The 22,434-nt window shown below is 45.7% G+C and overlaps 1 protein-coding gene across 7 annotated transcripts; it reads right to left on the bottom strand.

The window, feature by feature from the left end:
* Window positions 1-1,093: 1,093 nt before the first annotated feature.
* On the bottom strand, window positions 1,094-20,590 carry klhdc8a (kelch domain containing 8A). 7 transcript variants are annotated; one of them, XM_057031616.1, is made up of 13 exons: window positions 19,809-20,590; window positions 19,221-19,268; window positions 18,820-18,880; window positions 16,312-16,406; window positions 16,097-16,208; window positions 12,140-15,990; window positions 11,295-11,680; window positions 10,889-11,099; window positions 9,857-10,021; window positions 9,565-9,783; window positions 4,078-4,179; window positions 3,441-3,589; window positions 1,094-1,258 (listed from the first exon to the last, which is right to left on the bottom strand). In XM_057031616.1, exons 7-13 carry the CDS (start codon window positions 11,457-11,459, stop codon window positions 1,109-1,111), a joined length of 1,161 nt encoding a protein of 386 aa, XP_056887596.1. In that variant the 5' UTR covers window positions 11,460-11,680; window positions 12,140-15,990; window positions 16,097-16,208; window positions 16,312-16,406; window positions 18,820-18,880; window positions 19,221-19,268; window positions 19,809-20,590; the 3' UTR covers window positions 1,094-1,108. The 7 variants fall into 7 exon arrangements, with proteins under 7 accessions (XP_056887596.1, XP_056887598.1, XP_056887595.1 ...); XM_057031618.1 differs by lacking the exon at window positions 16,312-16,406 and having other exon boundaries at window positions 16,097-16,135; XM_057031615.1 differs by lacking the exon at window positions 19,221-19,268.
* Between the last annotated feature and the right edge of the window lie 1,844 nt (window positions 20,591-22,434).

Raw genomic sequence — 22,434 nt, 5'->3', positions numbered from 1 at the left:
TGACAGTCAGGATGGAAAAATTAATATTTGTGACTCTGTGGAAATGATGAATCAAACTATTCGTCAAATAACAACGCCCACATCCGCACATATATAATTATCACCTACAAATGAGCTTGAATCATTCGACCTTATCACACATGGTTGTGTTCGTTAGTGAACAAATATTAAGGTTTTATATATAGGTTTTTATATACACGATGGTCTCATTTCTATCATCTCACCTTCTGACTGTGGCCAAACGCGCTGCTGTTGCGCAAGTTGGGCGGAAACGCGAATAGAACTGGATGGAGGTGCAGGTTCGGTGTTAGAGAATAACCGGCAGATGTATCGATTAACAGCTTAGTGCTCATCTGCATACGTGCGCATGCACGTACGGGAGGGTGAAGCTTTAACCGTCAACAGGCCACACACACACACACACACACACACACACACACACACACACACGCACACACACACATGGCTTACCAATTACAAGACACGATCAATGACAGTACAGACAGATGGACATTTGGAAAAATGCTGACGTCGTCTCCGGTCACAGACGCGTGTGATGCCTTCAGGGACAACATCGGTGGCTTTGTCTGACCACCTCGTGGTCTCCAGCAACTCCAGCAGGCCTTGAACACAAAAACTCCGACTTCTGCTCTGATTCGCGGCTCAAATGTGCCGCTTGCCTCACAAGATCGATTCAAACTTCAGACAAGTTCAAAACTTGTTTGAAGTTTGTTGGTTTCTACTGTGGAAAAGGCCCAAATGGAAAGACAATAAAAAAAGAAGGGCCCCCACATAAAGGACCTTCACTTCTCCCGTTGAGAGAAAGTGCAGCGCGGCTCAGTTTTGACCTTGACCTTCACGGGCTGACTGCCACACCAATATTACACAGTCATTGACTCAGACAGCAACTTAAGCGACATTTAAATATGCAAACACACCTATAAAACATGCAAAACCTCTGGAAATCAAATGTTCCCATCAAATATTTAGAGACCTAGATTAAAATGCTCCATATCCTGGAATGATGTATTGGATTAATTTAATGGTGTGGAAAAAAGTGATGGAAACATCAATAACAGTGACCTTTACGTTACCACAAACATAACAATCACAAGTGTGCTTTCATGTTACGTCGTTTTACTGTCGATGAAATAAAGGTCTGAGCCAATATTGTCCTTGTTGCCATTTTATTGCATTTGCTGCACTTTTTAATAAATTGCTGTGTGGTTACGTTGTTATTTGTAGGTCCTTGAGTGACCTGAAAACCAATAAAATACTCAATTTTACAAACTTAGAATAAAAGAAGTCCATGAAATGAACCCTGGGGAACCCCGTATGTTATTATGTGTCTGTTTCAGAGAGACAAACGATGAAGGATTCTCGATACTGAGGCCGTTTCAATTGTCTAAGAGGAACATTGTGTACTGCAGAGTTGATCCCGCTGTTAGCGGCTTGGTTATGAGGAGGTTACTAAGGTACATAACGGTCCCCCTGGGACCCACAGCTGCTTTCCACAGGCAATTATTTTGAGCTAATGTGGAAAAAACACAAATTGGAATATAGTGGGAACACAGCTCAGTCACAAACCCGCCTCAGTCGTGTGTAATCGACCTATTTTAGACTGGATCTGGTGTGTGTGTGTGTGTGTGTGTGTTGTGTGGTTCATTGATGCACCAGATTTTGAGGATAATTTGCCAGGCAGTGTAGCGACAACAAGAAAGGAAGCATTAAATTTAAAATCTTTGCAACCAGGAAAAAGACAGTTTCCTTTTTTGTTCTTTATTTTTCAATGTAGAAACGCCACCAAACATTAGCACATAGATAATAAACATATAATCTATTATCAAATGACAGCATTCGACATAACTTCAAATGTCCTGGAGTTTTAATCTTTAATCTCTTTCCACCCTCAAGCATGTGAACAACATGCATGTGTCAACATTTATTTTACAGTTTTCCTCGTGACATTTTACAAAGTTCATTTTAGGAAGCGTAATATTATTTCAGAAAATAATTTTTACGCGTTCTCTGAACCCGCGTGTGTGTGTTTACTGCCACCTAGTGGATTCATTTGTGTATAACACGGAAAACCTAAAATCAGCCCAGCTCATTTCCATCAGGTCAAATCACAACTAGACTCGGAACAAGCAACAATTACACAACAGAAGACACTTTAAATGGATCATTATATGTGACAAAAGCGCAATAAAACAAACAATCTCTTCCTTAAGCTGAATAATGATCTAAGGGGAAGCTGAAGTTTGACAGGAGATTGTCTCAAACAGATCCAATAACAAACCAGGGCAGGTAAAGTTAAGGTGTGTGAGTGTGCAGCTAAGAGCTGTAACTAAGCAAAATGATGTCTACGGCAAACACCTCAATATTATCAGTGCATTACATCACCCATATATGAGCATGCCCACATGATTCCATACTGTTGTATCCTCAAAGAGTTATTCTACAACATCCTCGTGTGATGTACTAAAATAACACAACCCAGGAATGTCTGTGATTACATTCAGCTCACACTCCTGTGTCATTAGTGTAAGTTAAGTTAGATGTATAGTTGGCACACACAGGAGACTTTGTGATGGTGGCAGGCCAGGCCTTGATGTTGCATTCATGTCATCTCAGTACATTCAGATTCTACGTGGAAACGGCGTAAGAGTCATCATATCTGTCTAAATCCCTAGACATGGTAAACTACAAAACCTCTTCTGCATTTATCCACGACATTGTAGAAGAGTCACATACAAAAGGTATTTTGAAGCTTAAAGAGAGAGCCAGCTCCTCTATTGTGCACGTCGCCCAGCAGGGGGCAGTGTTATCTACTACATGCTCCATCTCCCAGGCTTTCTCAGTTCTACTGAATAATGCACCATGATCTGATTCTCGAACGTTGTACAGAAAAAGAGAGGATATGGAACCACTGTAAAGTTGCCATTAGAGGTACTCTTCCTCCTTTATGTACAGGATCTCATTGGCTGAGCTGGGAACCTGCCGAAGAGGCAAAGCAACTGTTGACTAAATGGCTGCAAATCAGTTCTTGTTGTTGTTCTCTACGGTTGGCTGAGTGTTTGTTAAAATTGCATTTCAGGCGACGCCTTAATAAATGCGTAATTGCCGAAATGCACCAGCAAAAAGCACCTGATTAGCAGAAGCCAAGAGCTTTGTGAAGTAACCCAAATGAATCAAAATGTGTTTACATTCCTGGGAGCCGCACCTGACGTGGCAGCAGCAAATTAAATAAGATTTAAACATAGCAAATTCCTAAATAAGCATAGTTGGGCCGTGCATTTGTGTTCTGGAGGAGGAGGAAATCCATCCTGGTTTACTGGAGTCTGATCCCAGGTAGTCGCACACGTATAAGTAAATCCATACATACATTCTGAGATAAGATGGAAACCTGAAATTAAGGGAATTTATGATTTAAACTGTACCTGGTTAACTCCTCCTACCACCAGGAGGCGCTCTCTGATGACGATGAAGGATGTGGAGCATCGTGGGAATGCCATCGGAGCAAGACTCTCCCACTTTTTCTTCTGAGGATGGAAGGCCTCCACCGTGTCCAGGGCTGTAGGTTCATGACCTGGGCAGCAATAACACACACACACACACACACACACACACACACACACACACACACACACACACACACACACACACACACACAGCAGGACTGTCCAGTCAAGGTTTCGTTCTGTTCATTAATCCACGATTACTGGAGGACTTCAGAAGTCCATCACAGTTGTGAGGCAGCGGCTCATCATTTACAATCAATTTAACAACATAAATGGACCACAAATGCACCGACCATAAAATACTGCAGCCACTGAGTTACTACTCCTCACAAAAGTCACATTTATCACATCATAAAATAAGAAATGTAAGAATTTTCAATCAGTTATGTCGATGAGACGGCTTTTACTGCCAAATGATCGCAGTAAGTCATGAGGAAACCTTCACTTATCAGTGTGTCCTGACATGATTTATATAAGAGCAATGGCGCAAAATCAATACAAACAGCAGCGTGGAAGCAGTAAACAGAAACTCCGGATTAGAGCGGGACGCTCTCACCGAGTCCTCCGGCTACAATCATCCTGCCGCGCAGCCAAGCAGCAGCAAAGTCGGCTCTCTTGGTCTTCATCGCTAATGTCTCGTCTGACTTCAACCAGCATCCTGCAGGAGAAGAGGAAAAAAAGAAAACTTCTGAATGAGTGGATGTGTGTGTGTGTGTGTGTGTGTGTGAAGGTGAAACCAGTGACAGCGTGGTCCATCTACAGCTGGACAGAATGCTGCTGAGCTTATTTCCAGACTGTGACCTGCACAAATAGGTCAGTCACACACACCCCCACACCACCACACACACACACACACACACACACACACACACATCGCTGCCAAGGACACTGATAGGTTATGACAATCGGACAGTGCAAACATGGAGAGAGGGGATGAGGAGGTGGGGGCAGAGGTCACAATGCGGCTCTGAGGAAGAACCTTTGGGACATTGTTGATGGCACATGTCCAAAACTAAGTGCTAAAAAACTGATGCGAGGGCATCGTGCACGATGGCTTTTCGAACCTCTGAAGGTTGCGTGGGTAAACAGGGAGGCCTCTGCATGCTCAGCTTCCCCTGAGATGGGTGGAGCACGGTGGAGAGCCGGGTCAGGTTCTGATGGTCGGAGGGACTCATAATGTGGAACAGAAAAATAATAGATTCATCCATGTCTCCATTACTGCCAGTCCATCAAAATGGAGACACACACACACACACGTCTCTCGGGCTCTGGAGTTTGAGACCCTTCATGTGAACAAGGTTCCTCACCATCACAATGAGGCGACAGTAAACAGACGTTAGCACAGGGACGTCTCAGTCACACATATATTCTCTTATTTCCATATTTTGTCAGAAAGCCCATTTTCAGTCCCTGAGCGTTGGGTCGGGGTTCTTCGGTGCCAGTTTCTGGCACATGAGGTCTCTCTGAGCGCTCGGTCTGACACATGGAGCCGTCATCTGGTTCTTTCTCACTCCGAGTATTTAAATTACGGCTCGGTGGTCAGATGCTAGCAGATTATGTGCTGAAGGCTACATTTAGGGTTCTGACATCTAAATGAATCATCAGAGTTGTGTTGGGATCACGCCCTGATCCCTCATGAGCCGGGATGGCATTAAAAATGACATAAACTCTGAACCTTCAGATAATTATCTGACATTTGGGAAATTTATTTGACTAATTGGGGTGAAAAAAGGCTGTGCTGCAGTCCCCCCAGTGGCCACCAGGGGATTTATTTTCTGCATCTGATTTGGGTTTTTTGATCAAATATTTTTACATGCATGATCAGTCATGCCTGCCTATTTTAATGTGTGAATGATGATTTCAAGTGAGTTTTCTTTTTAATTTAGGTTTTCTCCAAAGTGTTGCTCATTCTTGAGCATCTAATGTAAAAAAAACAAAAAAACAAAACAGAAAACAGGTGCAGCGGTGAGCAAACACTCCCAGAAAAAGGGTCAAGATTGGCGGTGAAAGACACACTGATTTTTGGGTCAATAACACTTCATCAATTATCTGCAACAAAATAGCCCTGCTCAGCTCTGGAGTGTTGGAGTATCTTGTTTATCTGCAGAGAATCATAACAGAAAAAGAGAGAAACCTTCAAAAGTGAGTGAAGGATAGAGAATTATCTGCTCTTGGAGCATCTGGACCTTCGACACTTTCATCTCAAGCCCTTCGCATGAACACAGAAAAGGGACAACATGGCCAGCAGAGCAGCAGCAGCAGCAGCAGCAGAGTAGCAGAGCAGCAGCAGCAGCAGAGCAGCAGCAGAGCAGCAGCAGCAACAGCAGCAGCGCAGCAGCAGAGCACAGCAGCAGCACAGCAGCAGCAGCAGAGCAGCAGCAGAGCAGCAGCAGAGCAGCAGCAGCAGAGCAGCAGCAGTAGTAGCAGCAGCAGCAGAGCAACAGCAGCAGTAGCAGCAGCAGCAGCAGCAGCAGCAGCAGCAGCAGAGCAGCAGCAGCAGCAACAGCAGCAGCAGAGCAGCAGCAGCAGAGCAGCAGCAGTAGTAGCAGCAGCAACAGAGCAACAGCAGCAGAGCAGCAGCAGAGCAGCAGCAGCAGAGCAACAGCAGCAGCAGCAGAGCAGCAGCAGCAGTAGCAGTAGCAGCAGCAGCAGAGCAGCAGCAGCAGTAGCAGTAGCAGTAGCAGCAGCAGCAGAGCACAGCAGCAGCAGCAGCAGCAGCAGAGCAGCAGCAGAGCAACAGCAGCAGCAGCAGAGCAGCAGCAGCAGCAGAGCAACAGCAGCAGCAGCAGAGCAGCAGCAGCAGTAGCAGTAGCAGCAGCAGCAGAGCAGCAGCAGCAGTAGCAGTAGCAGCAGCAGCAGAGCAACAGCAGCAGCAGCAGCAGCAGCAGCAGCAGAGCAACAGCAGCAGCAGCAGAGCAGCAGCAGCAGCAGAGCAACAGCAGCAGCAGCAGAGCAGCAGCAGAGCTTCCAGCAGGTAAATCCCCGTCAGATGTTTCACATTGACCTAATGAGAGTGGAAATGTTGTCAAGGTTGTAACGTTGTAAAAACAGTTATTATATATTAACAATGAGCCTTTGATATTTTGAATCTTTTCTAACAAAACTACGTGTGGAGGCTGCTGCTGTGCTGATGACACACAGACGACAGCTGATTAGGTGCTGCTGGAGCTCTTTATATTGTTGCAGTGATTCTCTCCACATTTGAACCTTTTATACTGATAAACACACATAAATTCAGGATCAACGGCGTTGGATCCCTCATGATTGGTTAGCCACGAGATTCCAGCCTGTCGTGCTTTAGTGAAACAGGAAATCCTTCCAGCAGTGAAGAGTTACTCAAACGCATGAACTGGGCCAGCAGGTCGGCTACGTCCCTCCCCCAGCCTCCGTTGCCCATGAGCGACATTAGCATGGTGGGTTGCGCAATCATTTGTGCTTAAAAAAAAAGGATTTCTGCATTAACCAGCACTACTAATTACATAAGGTTTGCTTCTTTGGTTAAATAATGGTAGATCTAGGTCAGCTTTATTCACGGATAGTGCAATTCAAAGACTTTAAAGTGGGACATTCCATCCCGTGCATGGATAAATCCGGTCCTGTCGGGCCTGTGAGCGAAGCTCCTGTTTTACTTCATGACATACTTGAGCAATTAGAACTCAGACTACTCTCAGACACATCCGCCCCCCCCCCGATGGACGAACCTGCAGATGGTGTCACAGAGCTGTGTGGCACCTTTATCCCAAATAAAACACTCCCGAGACAGGAAACGGCGCTCGCCACAACACTCGTAATTCATTTTTAAACAGAGTTTACCGAGTTACAGGCTGGAATTGTCTCTTTAAATTACAAATGTGTCCACACATCACATTCCAGACCCCTCCGAGGCTCGATTCTACAGCCGCTCCTGTCCCTGTTTGCTTTGGAGAGATTATAGGTGTGTGCGTGCAGAGACGGGGGGGGGGGTACAAAGGAACGCCCAGCATACGTGACCGTCATGTGGAGGGAGATGGCGGAGACGAGTAAAGAGAAGACAAACCAGAGAATATAGAGAGCAAAAGTGTGATAATAGAGGAGCTGAGCCTCCTCTCAAGTCAGACTCCTCTGTAATTGTCCATCACCATTAACGAGGAGAAAAGGACAGTGATTGGCTCTCAGCCTTTGATGGATTTTGTGACGGTCGCGTTTGAAATCAAACAGGGCTGATCACACAGATCATCCCCAAGGACAGAATCTTCCCGCTACGCTCCGGGAATTCTGGTAATTACATTTCAGCCCACAGTCAAAGCCAAAACAAAACCAGAGCTGGTGCCGTTATTACTTTTCTTTATTTCCACTGGCTTTGTAGTTTTTGGAGAGTTTTCTTTAATATCCCAAGAGGGACACCAGTCAAATAATGGGAGCATGGGGTTATGTTAGCGTTTGAGGCTACCCATTGCTACGCTATAATTATTCCGCGTTGGTGGACGATCTACACACTCACATGCTTTCAGGTATTTACTCTCTACTCAGTCGTCAGGACTTAATCCAGAACTTTCATCTGGTTTAAGGTTCTGGAAGGAAGATGGAAGAAATGATCAGACGAGACGGACAAACAAGCTGCTTAAAGTCCCATTTTCACACACGGACGCACACAAAACTGTTGAGTCGTCGGGTAATTTGGTTCATTTTAAACAGTGTTTTAATGCAGCGGCTTTAATCTGGTGGTCCACCAGCAGAGAAAATGGCCGAACTCTCCTTCATTCCCTTCCCTTCTACCGAGCTGGTATCTGTCTTAATACTGGCGATACGGAATGGAAGAGTAATAAAATATCGCTGTGTGACAGCAGATTGCATGAGCGTGTGTGTGTGTGTGTGTGTGTGTGTGTGTGTGAGAGAGGACGGCTGCAGATGGATAATAAAGCAATCTGTTTCTGGATCTTGTAATTTAAAGCGCTGCTCATCCTCCAGCCCTCCCTCTGCAACTCATCTCCCATCTCATTTTCACCGAAATTAGATTGGAAGAATGGCCGCGGTTGCCTTCCCACTGTGTGAGCGGGAGCACGCCGCAGCTCCCGTCTGCGTGTGCAAAACTGCGTTTATCATTCTTACATCTTGTTTTTTACACACAGGCTCGGCTTCCTCTCAGCTATCACACATTAACTCCAGATTATTTAGCTTTGACTCACCCCCACAAAGTGACCCCATATTCATCTGTCTGATGATTTATTGATTTCTGCTCGCCCGTTTCCTATCTATTCAATTTCTTCACCTGTTTCTCAGGGCACCTTTGCTAGATAGAGGTGTAACTCATTTCAGTTAGCTTAGCCGTGTGCACAGGGAAAAAGAGAAACATAAGATTAGCATGCTGATGGAAATCCCCATTATGTTCACATCATCTCTGAAAGCCACTGATATGGATCCTATAGCACAGTTAGCAAAGTTTCACCAGACTCCCATGTGCACACATTTGTTTTTCCATCTTTATGAGGACTCACTTTGATATAATCCCTTAGCCTAACCCTGACCAACACAACTAATCTAATCCTAACCCTTAAAAGTAAAGTCACAAACACACTTTTAATGCTGTGAGGTCCTGCCAAAATTGTCCTCGTGTCAATGAAATGTATATTTTGTCCTCACTACAAAGCATGAACACAAAAACACACACACTTGTCACCATATCCAGTAAAAATCTATGATTTAAATTCAATGATTCACACAAAGGTGGCAGTGGACATGAGTGACAACCATCATACTGCTTCTGCTCGCCAATCTTGACAAGTTTAATTAAATAAATGCAGTCATTTATGAAGACTAGAGGATTAGATTGTGATTTATTAGAGTGGTAATAGGAAACTTGAAATTTAATATAATGACCAAGATTCAAATCTGTGAGAGAAACTGTCTACTGTTCGTGTATGTGTTTTAATTAATAATTACTTATTTGTGTTGCGGTAGTGGACGTAATAAAACTTTTGCCTACTATAATTCTTTACACAAAAGTACTTTTTAATACAAGCAAAAAGAAACACGGAATCAAAAAAACTCAATTTCAGTTATTTACCTTGGTTAGAGTCAAAAATGTTGACATTTTTTGTAAACTTGGAGCTCTGGTGTCCTCCTCCCTGCCGTAGTCCTCCCAGAAGACACAGTCTCCCATCTGGGTCCCATATAATACCGCCATAGGAGCGTTTACAAGGCATTGTGGGTAGTGTAGTCCAGGAACGCATCTCAGTGTCATACACCTCGAAGGCCTTCACCGGACGCTTACAATGCCGTCCACCTGAACAATTCAGGATAATTATTCCAGACAATGAAGGTGTGAGAGACACATTCAGAGTTCATCACTTTTCTACCTGCAACATAGAGCTTGTTGGCCAGCAGATGTGTGTTAGCATCGTAGCGCGGCGTCGGCATGGGAGGAAGTAGTGCCCACACATCTTTGCGAAGGTCATATTGCTGCAGAATACTGCGAGGGAGCAGGTCAGCACCCATCCCCCCAACAGCCAGGGCCCTGCCATCTACACACACGCAGACACAACACACATGTGCACAGAGAGAGAGAGAGAGAGAGGAGAGAGAGAAAGGGAGGAAGTTGCTCTAAGTCGAGAGACTGTGGAAGACATGGAAAGGACAGCTGGCACTGCAGCAGAATAAAAATGCCTCCATCGAGAGGCACAAAAGTACTTACCTGCGGGTACGGGCAAAGAACACACACACACACACACACACACACACACACACGACACTTCATTTTCATTTGTGGAGGTAGAATAGGTAATTACCTGAAGTTCATTATCTAATATCTAGAAGGTAATGAGTCATCAAATGCCAATAAAAATGCACTTTCATTCAATTCAGTGAGCGACTATCCATTTAAAAATGCCATATTTGTTTTAATTTGGCCTCATTGATCATTTTGTCACACTATTAGTCATCTCTTTTAGTAGCTGGGGACGAGTTTGGGGATAAAACTGCAAACAAAAGGCTAAAGATCGAAGACTGGTCGGTGAGATGGAGAGGCTAGCAGAGCAAGGCCAATAGGTTCCAGCATCTATCTGTGTTCCAGCAGACACTGACAAATGCACCCCAACAATGAACACTGGCACCTAATTTATGAAGACAGTATGTGCAAAAGTCCATATCAGTGGCCCAGCATCAATATGAGCTGAAAATGTGGAAAATCTAACTGTATTTCCATCAACAGGTAAGTCAAAGGGAACAAAGCAAAAAATCTGTGACCCGATGTGATCAGGTACTGGACTTGTGTTCCAGACATATAGCAACACTTAGCACGGGCTCCTCCTCCTGCTGCTACTAGCAGCATTACTTTGTTCATCTTTGCAGTGCGAACACTCGTTACTGCTTAAACATGATATAGTGTGAACCTTTGACAGTGATGGATACGCCCATTAAGGCCTCCCGTAGCGCGCTCCTCTTTCTCCACCTCCCTTCCTCTGTGTTGTAGATCTCCACCACCTTTAGGGGACTTTGGTCCGCTCCCACTCCTCCCACAACCAGCAGTTGTTTCCCCAGCACTGCCACGGCGGCACCAGCCCGGGGCGTGGACATGGGGGCCGCGCTGATCCACCGATCCTCCTGCAGACAAGCCCGGGTGGCACGTTCTGGTCAAGTACATCGCCGTTGCTGTTATTTAAGACACATCAGTTGGGTGACATGATGTCTTAAGCCCCTCCTCCTGGGTAGGGGCACGTTAAACTAATGCACACCAGCACATCACATCTGCTCTCTATATACGGTCTACTGACATCAGTGTTTCACGATAGCTTATACCTCAGGTGAGTATAGATCCACGGCTGAGCAAGGTCTCCCTGCAGCATCGCAGCCCCCCAACATGTACATCTGCCCCCCCACCTCCGACAGCGTATGGTAGACGCGGCCGTTGGGAAGTCGCGCCAGGTTCTGCCAGTGGAACTCGTGAGCCGATGGTACCGCCATGACTCAGTCAGACCGCCAGGGATGATGACAGAGGAGCAGAGGGGGGTAAACTAGGAGCTCAGCAGAGGTGTGGTGATGTCTGGTAGGCACCGGGGCATCGGGGAGGGGTGGGGGAGGTGTTCCTGGGGAGCTTTAGCGGAGTTGGGCTGTGGTGCACCAACGACGGGCCAGCTGGAGGAGGAGTCGCTCTTTAGGGATCCTCTAGCACCTCTAAGAGGGACCTGCAAGAGAAAACAGACCTGGAGTGTTTGTTGAGGAGCAGGAGACGTGAGGCACACACACACACGCACACACACACACACACACACACACACACACACACACACACACTATAAACTATAAACTGAACCCTTATAAAAACAACCCCACCATCTATTCCTAATTCTTTCTATTAGCTTGAATTACTGGGATGAAAACATGTTCAGTGTCATGATTTCTTTCACCTCAATGGCAGAATTAAACAATTCCATCAAACATTCCGATACATTTGGCAGCTCCATCCTGTCAGACCAGGAGGACAAGCAGCAGCAATGTTCCCTGCTTCCTCCACCACAACACCAGAGCTTGTTTTCTTAATGGATCTTTGAAGAGTTCCAACGCTCCATCTGACATTAGAGCAGCCAACACATGTGATTAAAGAAAACCACATCTGGTTTTCTCGCTGTTTTCATTTTACCCACCTTCCCCTCTAATTTAACATCGTTTGCCCGAGCGTAACTGAATCAAAAGGTCCGTCTCTTCCACCTTCTGCTGGGATGAGCAGCAGCTGACGCCCAGAGGAAGGGAACTGACGCAGCCACTCCCAGTCTCGAGTTTCCTCTCGTTTGAGACGTTGAGCGCCGCCGCTGTTGTCATCCCGCGGGAGCGTTCCGTTTCCTGTGTTACCCACGTCGGTTGCCTACGCCTGGTTCTCAGGGAGGATGAGGGGAGAAGGGTGTCATGGTGGTGGGAGGAAGCATCCAGGACGAAGCCACGGTGCTTCTGCATCACCTGAAGGGCACCTGCTTTGACAATCCTTTGTGTCGTACGAGGATAACGAGCAGGAGGGTTTCGAACGAGGTCAAACGCGAGCAGATTACGCAGTTGGAATGCAGCGTAATATCTCAGCAGCAGTTCGTCCTGGAACATTTTTGCAGCTTTTCCGCTGAACCGCCGCCCTCCTCTCTTCTCCCTCCATCTATTTACAGACCTTCCTTATCTTTAATCAAAAAAAAAATTGGGACAAAGGGGGAAGATAATGAGAAGACTGTCCTTCCCATTCTGGTGCGCTGTGCGTTGCCATAGCAACAGCTAGGTTTTTCCCAAGAGGCAAAGCTTTTTTTTTTTTTTCGTGTGTTGTGCACAAGACAGTGTATCGCTTGGTTTGCTGTTAATAACGGCTCATGAAAAATGAAGCTGGTTGCCTCCTTATAAACTGCTCCTGGCAGACATTCGTGCCGTTTCTAATAAGGCGGGGTCTCTCGCTCCCCACCCCATATGCAGCCTACATTAATTGCAATCTGTAACCGATTTGGTTCACCTCCGCTTCCCCCCTCTGTTTAATTAACTGCTTTAACAGCTTGATGATCAAAAGTGAGCCTACCAGCATCATCTGAAGCCGTTTACAGTCAGCCTGCCTCCGAATTGAAACTTTTAATTAGCAGAGTTCCCTCAGCTCCTTCTGCACAGGGTCTCTCTAAAGCTAAAGCTTCAGCCACGCCATCGCCTCTCCTCATTGATCGGCGTCTTATTAACCTCCCATCTCAGACTCAACAACGGTAAAAATCATTTCATCACCGAGTCGGAGGCTTTTGAAAGTGCTCCTTCTGCTCATGAACTTCAGTTCCATTTATTCAGCAAGTTTGAGAGAGCAGAACAGAAGTCGAGACACAAATTAGTCAGGAAAAATATTTGATCTGAATAATAAAAATGACTAAAGCCACTTGGCTGTGCAAGTAGCTGAGTTAACCCTTAAATCAGATGTGGATGAAGTAAACTGGTGCGTCTGCTGGTGAACTGGGGACATGCAAAACACAAACAAACGTCTTGATATTCTCTTTGTGTCCTCTCTGTAGCAAGTTATGCATCATTTATTGTCTAACTTGTGTGCCCACCCAGTTGTCTCCCACAAACACGTGTTCAGCTCTCAGTTTTACACCCTGAGCAGGTTTTTGTGAAATCAATCCTTTGCTGCTGCCAGGAAAGTTCACCAGAATTCCATTTAACTTGACCAAGTGAAGACGCAGCACTTTTTTATTTTATGACCACACGACTCCAAATGTTTTATTGGAGCGTTATCAAATGTGCCGTTACTCTGTTCACTGATGCAACTGGGGGTTAAACTCCAGCATCCAACACTAAAAGAAATCGTACCCATGCATTAAATGCAGCAGCTACAGGTCTGATAAGAACAAATCCAGCTCAAAACCATGTTTGCTCTTCACCAGGGCTGTTTTAGAAGCATACAAGCCTTCGGTGACTCCAGCCTTGGTGGAGGACTGAGACATCTGAGCCAAAATGTGAAAACTCTGGCCGTACTGACCACAGCCGAAGACAAAGCGCCTCCTTTTGAATTACAGTTAACTAAATGTAAAGGCTTCCAACTTAACCTACCTTCATTCCTCAGCTTGTAATTTAAGCTAAACAAAATGTCATGTTGCAGAGCAGAAAGTGCACAATAAATAAAAACACCGATTTATCAGACGCACGTCTGGACCTGTGTGTTTTAGCTGCCTTGGTGAATCACCTGATGGAGTTTTAGAACAGAGAGCAGAGATGGTTCCTCCACGTCAGTAGATGGCAGTACTGCACCAGTGTGGTGTTTGACAAGTGAAGAAGAAGTAGAGTTTAGGCCGTACGGGATGGCCCCATGTATAAATGATCTGCTGGAGGTTAAATATAACACGAGATGGTGAATTATGATCCTGCCCCAGTAGTGATTACAGCAAGAATTAGTTTAATAAAGTTGAAGATCCTCATAGATAGGATAGATTGTTCCCAGCCAAGGTCGTACAACAGCAGTGGGGGCCAAACCACCCTCACCGCTAACCTGTGGACCTTCTGCTCAGATCAGCTCTGAAGCTCCAACAAGATCACATTCAAGGTGAGAATATCTGTTTCATTTATTTCCTGAAGCTGCAATCTCGGCCTGGCTCTGGGGTCTTTTCCCAGTTGGAACCAAATCTAGATTTTTACTGTGCATCAGAGCTTAGTGCGAATGTTCTTGTTGCCATTCAAGCGTTGAATGACGAAAACGGTGGTTGAATGTTGACATGCTGTCTTTAACAATCCTCTACACACCAATGTTTCTCAGACATAAATGATCTGGTCTCAACTGGACACATATAAACATGGCATTTGTGTCAAAATTCCACGAGCAAGCCGACAAAACGCTGTTTTAGACCATTAAAATGACACGCTGTTCTCCTCCATAACTGTGCGGCGGTTTGTTGTGTAAATCTTGGCATTTCCATATTTCCAGAAGCCTGAGATGGCAGGATGCTCCAGCCCAGCTGTTCCTCTGCTCACGTTGGGCTGGTGGAGTGAATGAGCTCGGCTGGAGCTGCTGTGCTGACAGAGCTGAGTCTGAATCACTAATGGCTGATTGTTGGCGGAGGCTGTCGAGCAGTTGGCGTTTCTCTTATCTCCCTTTAAACGACAAACAACTCCGACTGCCCCCCCCCTCCCCTAAATCCTGGCTTGGCTGTCCTATTTGTTTGCAACCATGTGCACGACTGACGGTGACGGATGCTGTAAAACTGAACATGCTGACATATAAAGCCTCACCCGTACATGCTAGATTCTCCAGTGTTGATTTATTTGCATCATTATCAGATCGGCCACATTTCAGCTAAGATGAACCTGCTGGGTTCTGACATTTAGAAAGAAATACTGATCCCATGAGCTTTTTATTTGATCAGTCCTTTAAGACCAAACAACAACGTCCTGTTGTATCATCTTTTATTATACTTCATGAATTTAGTCACAAAGACAGATTTCAACGGCTTTGATCATTTTAAAGAGAGAATGGGACTGGACTACAGAGGGTTGATGTGGTGAAGGTTAAAAAGCAGGTTCTGAGGATTTAAACTGGTTGCTTTGACCTTTTTCCTCTTCCAAAACTTCCATCTCCTTCTGTTTTAAGAGAAATTACATTCTGCTTAAAAACACTCCTCAAAAATGCATCTAAGCTGCAGCTGAAGGATTTCTCAGGTGTCTCAGCGTCTGAAAGGTCTCATCTTCATCCGGGAGCTTCTGCTCCGTCAGTTCTTCTTGTCGAAGCAGCTGTTTATGAGTCCTTTCCTGCTCTTCAGCCAACTGCTTCTCAAAGCTCTGAGAGCTCCTGCCTCTTTTAGAGTGGCTCCTGTGGGGCTCAGCAGGGCCAAGGTCAGGGTCAAGGTCTTTACGTGTGCGACAGTTTGTGTCTGTCTGCTCCCCATGGCCCTGCTGACCTGCTGCTCTTTATCAGCCAGGAGTTCTCCGAGCTGCTCGCCCTCCTCCTCTGGAGCTGCTCTCCTGAGGTCTCGGCCGTATCCTCTTTTGACACGATAATCTGAACAAATAAAAAACCTTTTTAATTTACTGGGGTTCAAAACAAGTTTTCTATAGTTGTGAATGCAGGTAAATAAAGATCCTCCTCCCTGGTTTAAACATCTTACCTTGCTGTGTTCTTTCTTTCCCTCTGGCATGTTGATGATCTGATGGGAAATGATCAATTTCCAAAACATCCAAAGGGAAATAAAAACCTGTCTCTGTTCTTTGTGAGCATTTCTTTGAACCATAGAAGATAACAAAGGAAAAAGGGGCTTGAAGACACATTTCAACCATGACGCAACGCTTTGATGTGCAGCCACTGTAACCATGGCGACTGTACCTGTTAGATGATGTCAATCCACATGTGTGAATACATTTTTGCAGACATGAGTGAATCCTGTATGACAGCGTGTTTCTACAGATCATTTCATCAACCTGTGAAGAATCCAAGGTCACTGAAACCTACATTTGATTCACTTCACGTTTCAGCGCTGCAGTAATGTCACATAAATCTTTCATGCAACCTGATGACAACGACAACATGAAACACGCCAGCATCACTGTTAATTAGCAATAATTAACATCAGCTCAGTAAATCAGCTTCATCACGTTTTAACGTTTCTGAATTGAAGTGTGTGTTATTCAAATGAAGCCTCACTTTAAAGCTAAACAGCCACGCTCAGCTCCAGATAGATTATATTATTATTACATTTAAAAAGCGACGAGGACGAGAACAGGCGACCGAAAGCGAGGTCACAGCGAGGGAGACGTCCTCTGACAACAAACATGGAGCAGAAAACCTACAAACTGCTGCATTAAAGGGGCTGATTTGTCTCTTCACGTAGTTCATATCTTAACGTGAAAGAAATCGTTTTGGAGCTGGATTTTCATATCTTCCCCTCTGTGCTTTCTGCCTCTGAAGGTGCCTTTGATTGTGGCGTCTTCATCAGTCTTTTGGAGATTCTTCTGCCTTGAATGGTTACAGAAACTAACATTGTCTGCAAGGTCCCCAGCTCATCGTCTGGGAGGGGACGGTGCCACGTCTACCCCCCTCACCTGTCCGCCATCGCTACCAACGCGCGCACAAACCCTCAACTGGGTCACACACATGAAGGCTCTCTGCACAACATGCGCTTTTAAACTTTGATGTGCGATTAAAACCCCCACATTTAGAAGTGGAGGAGCGGGAAGAAGCTCGTTAGGTGCCTGTTTTGCATGTTGTCTTGCCAGGAGCCACGGCCATGAGACAGAAATAGAGTCGAGAGCTGAGAAAATAGATGACATTAGCAGAGCCCAGAGAAGTGCGTCCAATGAGGAACGCACTTTGTTATATAAGGACTGTGTATGTTCAATATCTACGTGACTGAGGAATGCCCCCCCACACACATCCCTCTCTTATCCTGCCGAGGGAATGCTGCTTCTCACAGATTACTGTGCAGGATTCGTATCACGTGTGAGTGGATCCAGTGTGGCAGGTCTGTGAAGGCGGACTGGAGCCAACGACTCGCAAGAAAAGGCAGGAAGAAGGGAGGATGACAGAGGGAGAGAGAGAGAGAGAGAGGTGGCAAGGGAGTTAATGAATGGACGATATAACATGGAGGGGAAAATGAGAGGGAGGAACAACTGAATGAGGGGGGTCACAGGGACTGGGTAGCATTTCTAATGGGTTCTATACAGCAGCGGCTCTATTACAGGGGGGAGTTGGGGACGATATAATCCCCGTGGCCTTTATGAGTAATTACTATACAATAAAGGCAGAGTGGCGAGACCCATCTACTGTCAGCACAAATGGAATTGACTCCCAAATGTAGTGCTGCAGCGCCTCAATAAGGAAAGTCACTCATGGCTGTTCAGAGAGTCGCTATCAGCAACGTCACCATCCGACCCAATAAAGTGAGCAAGAAACCCCTTAAATACGTTTTGAACTGCAAACGAACATTTTATCTGTTGATTCTGTTTGGTTTTTTTCTAGATTATTCCATTGAAATGGGTCAATTTACTGGCTTTATCCAAGCACTTTGGATCCTTTGATCTCCGAGACGTTTCATCATATTTGTGTGCGCGAGTGTCTGTTGAGGACGGAGGAACAATACGAGCTTTCGTGGCCAGATTTAGTGAGAAAGCCGCAGGTTTGAGTCCACATTCAGATAAAGTTTTCAGCTTTCCTTCCTGGTTGCTTTCAGCCTCGTCTAAAACCTCCCTTCTCCGGTGTGTTTATGTGCACGTGTGACCCACTTGGATGTTCGCTGTGTTCGTGGCGGTGCTGCCTGTCCTGACATCAACAGGGCGTCGCTACGGCTCCAGGATCATAAACACTTCCTGCCATTTTTGTGGGCTGAACGGGGATTCACTCATTTATGCCTGTTTTCCGGCTGCAGCCTCCAAACATTTATAGCAGGATGGAAACAACACCTCTGTATCATCTCAGATTCTCTCACGATCCCACAGAACTTACCGGTTTTGGCCTTTTCTTCAGGACGTGTTTTATAGATTACAGTGCTTAGTAAAGGTTTTGCCACCGCCATTTAATCAAACTTTGTCACGACGCCGCCAATTAAAGCTTATAAAACGTCACTCAGTGGGAGGCGACAGGCCATCATTCTGACATAACTGCCTGTCTGGATGTGTAAAATCAATTTTTATCTTCCTCCTCTCTGCGGCTGGAGGATGGAGCCAATAAACACTGTGAGGTTTTTTGCTGCGCATTATTGAACCGGGTAGTTTTTGTTTTAGGGGCGCAGTTGATTGACATTGATTTATGAACATGTAAGGAAAGAAGCATCCGAAGCATGCATCAATGCAGAAGGCAACAGGGCGTAAAGAAGAACAGGAAGTAAGACTCCTTTACCTTCAAACGTGGAACCGAAGGCAGGAAACCTTGGAAACGTCGGGAAGTTGAGTTCCGATACCTGATGAGTCAAAGCAGGACAGTGAAAACTTGTTTTATTACTGTGATTTCAAACAAAGTCAAGACACGCAGACACGGAAATGAAATCCGGTCCGAACAGAACTGGAATCGACGTCCTTGGGGACAATACGATTATCTCTAACAGTGTTCTGCTGCTGAATTAAGAGTCCGTATTTTTAACCTTGGGCTGTAACAGGATTGTGGGTGATTGACTGTCTACCTGAGGGATAAAGAAATGTCACGTCTCCTCCTGCATGTACGTCCACACAGACAGACTGAAGCCAGACCAGCGTATCAAGTAAGTGACCTTTAAGATAAGACTTTATATTCACTTTCCTCACCGTTATGGGGGCCGTAACAATACATCCATCACCATCAGTCATCATCAACTGTGAAAAATGATGCAGACAGACAATAATATTTAAACAGGAGCCTTCTGGGGAGGTTTGGGGGACAAACAGCTCAATAAGGATGCGGTTATTGAGTTGTATCCCTTTAAGAGGACAGGAACTTACAGGTGAGAGTGGAAAGTCCATAAAATGGTTCCATCAAGTTTAAATCAGCACTAAATGTTTAAACATTAACACAGGAAAAATACAGGGACACAGATGCCACTTTTATTCCTGTTAAACTTGGTCAGTCCGTCAAGTGTTTGAGGACACTTATTAAACGGGTACTTTGGTGCTAATAAGACAAGTGTAACATTTTAAGCTATTAACTTTTAACCACGCTGTTACTTTAATTACGCGTTAATTCGGTGGAATAGTCAAGCGTTTAAATAAAGCGTTCCTAAACTGCTTAGGCTGTTCGGGGTTCCCTGGCGCCGTGTAACGAGTAACGAAATACTGAATCCAAACTACTATCAAGCCGAAATCAGGACTTTGTATTCGCGTCAGGCGTCTCCATTCCCTCCCACTCCCTCCACTTACTTTCCCCGCTTCCGTTGCCTCTCGGTCGGCGTGTGACGCTTCTCCTTCTCCCTCCTCACCTCACCCCGTGATGGAAGCGTGATGGAGAGACGCGTCCAGGCTGGTGCAGATGGGGAAGAGAGGCGCGGCGCGGCGCGGCACGGTGCGGCGCGGCGCGGCGCGGGGGTCGCTCCTCAGCGAGGGCGCACAGCCGAGCAGCCGAGCTGCTCCGTCTCCACAGCCTCGAATTTCACCATTATGTGGGTCAGGGATGTGTTGAAGTGCTCATCGCCGGCTCCCATCACATAAGTTCAGATCCAGCCCTGTGATGGTACAGCCCGGGGAGAGGGGAGGGAGACGGTGCTGTGATAACCTACATTTAGCTTCGGACGCAGGAGATTAAAAGAGGGGGAGTTTAGATCTTTGTGGGTTTGAGTCTGCAGCGGGCCTGTAAATTCTCTTGTCTAAACACGTTCTGTGAGCTGTGCACGGGGAAGTAAGACTGGAACCAGAACCCGACGGATCCTGGAGATTTCCACCCAAACAGAGTAAAAATAGCAACAGCAGAACATCATGTGGAAACTTCTGCAACTATATATGATAAGAAGAATAAGAAGACAGTAGTTCAGGACTGAAAGATCATTTCCATCAGCTTGAATCTGCCTTGGTTGTTTAAAAAAAAGATTTATTGTCCATGTTTCTGTGCAGATTTGCACAACATCCAGTTGCGCTGCTGAGATGTGGATGTGCTCCAGTCTATCAGCTGAAGCTCTGCCCATACAACATGTGCACCATTATTCCTCTCACAACCAGCTGATAGTGTATCAGGGCAGCATTTGCACGTTTTCCACTGCTCCTTCATAGATGCACGAGGAGATGAAGCACGGCTGCTTCCAGAGTGACGTCAGCCGCCCATGAGCCCTCACAGCTCTAAATATTTCTGATGGAGTTTGTGTCTGCTCCTGTTTACTGTGACAACACTAATAAAGGAGCTCGGTTATCACCGCACAACAGTCTTTCCTGTCTGTTTGTCTTCTCAGAAGAACAGTTTCAGCTGACAGATTGTTGTATTATTGCATTATTTATTCCTTTGTGTCTGTTTTCATTGATAAGCTCATTGAGAATTCATCATATCCAACCATGAAATATGAATATGTCATTTTTAATTATCGTCTTTGCGCGTGTGCCTGTGCCCCAGGTTGTCCCAAACATGCTAGTGAGAAACCTGCAGGAATTCCTTCATTTCTTCCATTTGTTCAAGCCTTCTTGGGTAAACAAAGATTTTTAAGGGTACAAAATTCCTCTGTATTAAGGACAACAAACATTGTAGTCTGTAGTCTAAACACTGATCCTGGAGGAAATAAAGGTCAGAGGCAGCAGAGGACTCACTGCTAATAATAAATATTACAGACGACCAGAGTTCATGTCCCTCATCTGCATCCTGCTCTAAATTCTCAGGAGGAATGTGACATTTTAGGTGATTTAATTAAAGTTTTTATGGGATTACGTTAAGCAACAACACCGCCGTGTTCCTGCAGAGGAATGAGTCACTTGTATATTTTGTATAGAAGCCCAAAACGGGTATCATCAGCTCCCCTCGTGTGTTTCCTGAGTGACTAACAAGAGGCATAAATTTAGAGTTCACACACAGGGGGGGAGAGCAGAGTTAAACTTCTCTCAGCTGCATCGTGTCCTTCGTCCTGGTGTGCTGCCATGTTTTCTGAGCAGAAGTAATGGTGACTGTCACCAGCCGACACAATCTACACTCAATTAGCTCCTGACTCCGTCTGGCAGGCGGCTGTGGTGCTTCGCACATCGCCTGAAGACAACCGAGGCCGCCGTATTTTCTCTGCCTTGATCATTTCTGCGCCTCCTGCCGACAGTGTGTTTCCACCCCCCCACTGGCCATGGGGGCTATTCCTTTAAAAGCCACACAGAAGGATCGTGGCCCAGAAATCTTGTTCTGACACGGCTTCGCTGTCAGCGCTGCTGTCTGCCCTCCTGGGACCTAACCTGATTACAGCCTCATAATTCTCTCTTTTAATTCTGGACACACACACACACACACACACACACACACACAGCCTCAGTTGTGGCACAGTTTTGTGTTTGGCATCTTGCTGAATTTCCCTTTTTCACCCCTGTTCTAATTTTGTGAGCGTTTGAGCTCCTGGAGCCTGAGACACAGGCGATGTTCCTGCAGGAGACAGCGAGCGTTGGCACTTAATTGGCTTGTCGAGGTGTCACTCTCCATCAGGGATGTTTCCATTGGAGCAGAACGCTGGGATCTGCTGCTACATCAATAATTCAACTGAAATCCCAGCTGTCTACAGCCAGAGGTTTTAACTTTGCAAATATAGAAGAATTGCCAGCAGTTGTTCCTGCTGCATGTGGCTCAGCCCAGCTCTACAGGAGCAGCAACTGGACCAGAATAGTGGGTTTTTATTTGACCCAGTTGCTGAAATGGGCTGCACTGGGATTAATAATGTTATAGCGAAGCAGCACTGGTGTCAGCTCACCTGTGAATCATCACTCTGTCTCTGGCATCTGTCCCAAATCCTCTGTTTCTAATAAAAAGGCAGCCAGCTCCTTCTAGAGGAGCAGCTACTGGTCTGAACCCAGTTGGACATTATTGCTGCTGCTGTTT

This window comes from Takifugu flavidus, chromosome 4 (assembly GCF_003711565.1).
Source record: "Takifugu flavidus isolate HTHZ2018 chromosome 4, ASM371156v2, whole genome shotgun sequence".
NCBI classification, from domain to species: domain Eukaryota; kingdom Metazoa; phylum Chordata; class Actinopteri; order Tetraodontiformes; family Tetraodontidae; genus Takifugu; species Takifugu flavidus.
This window is presented reverse-complemented; position numbering and strand designations above follow the sequence as displayed.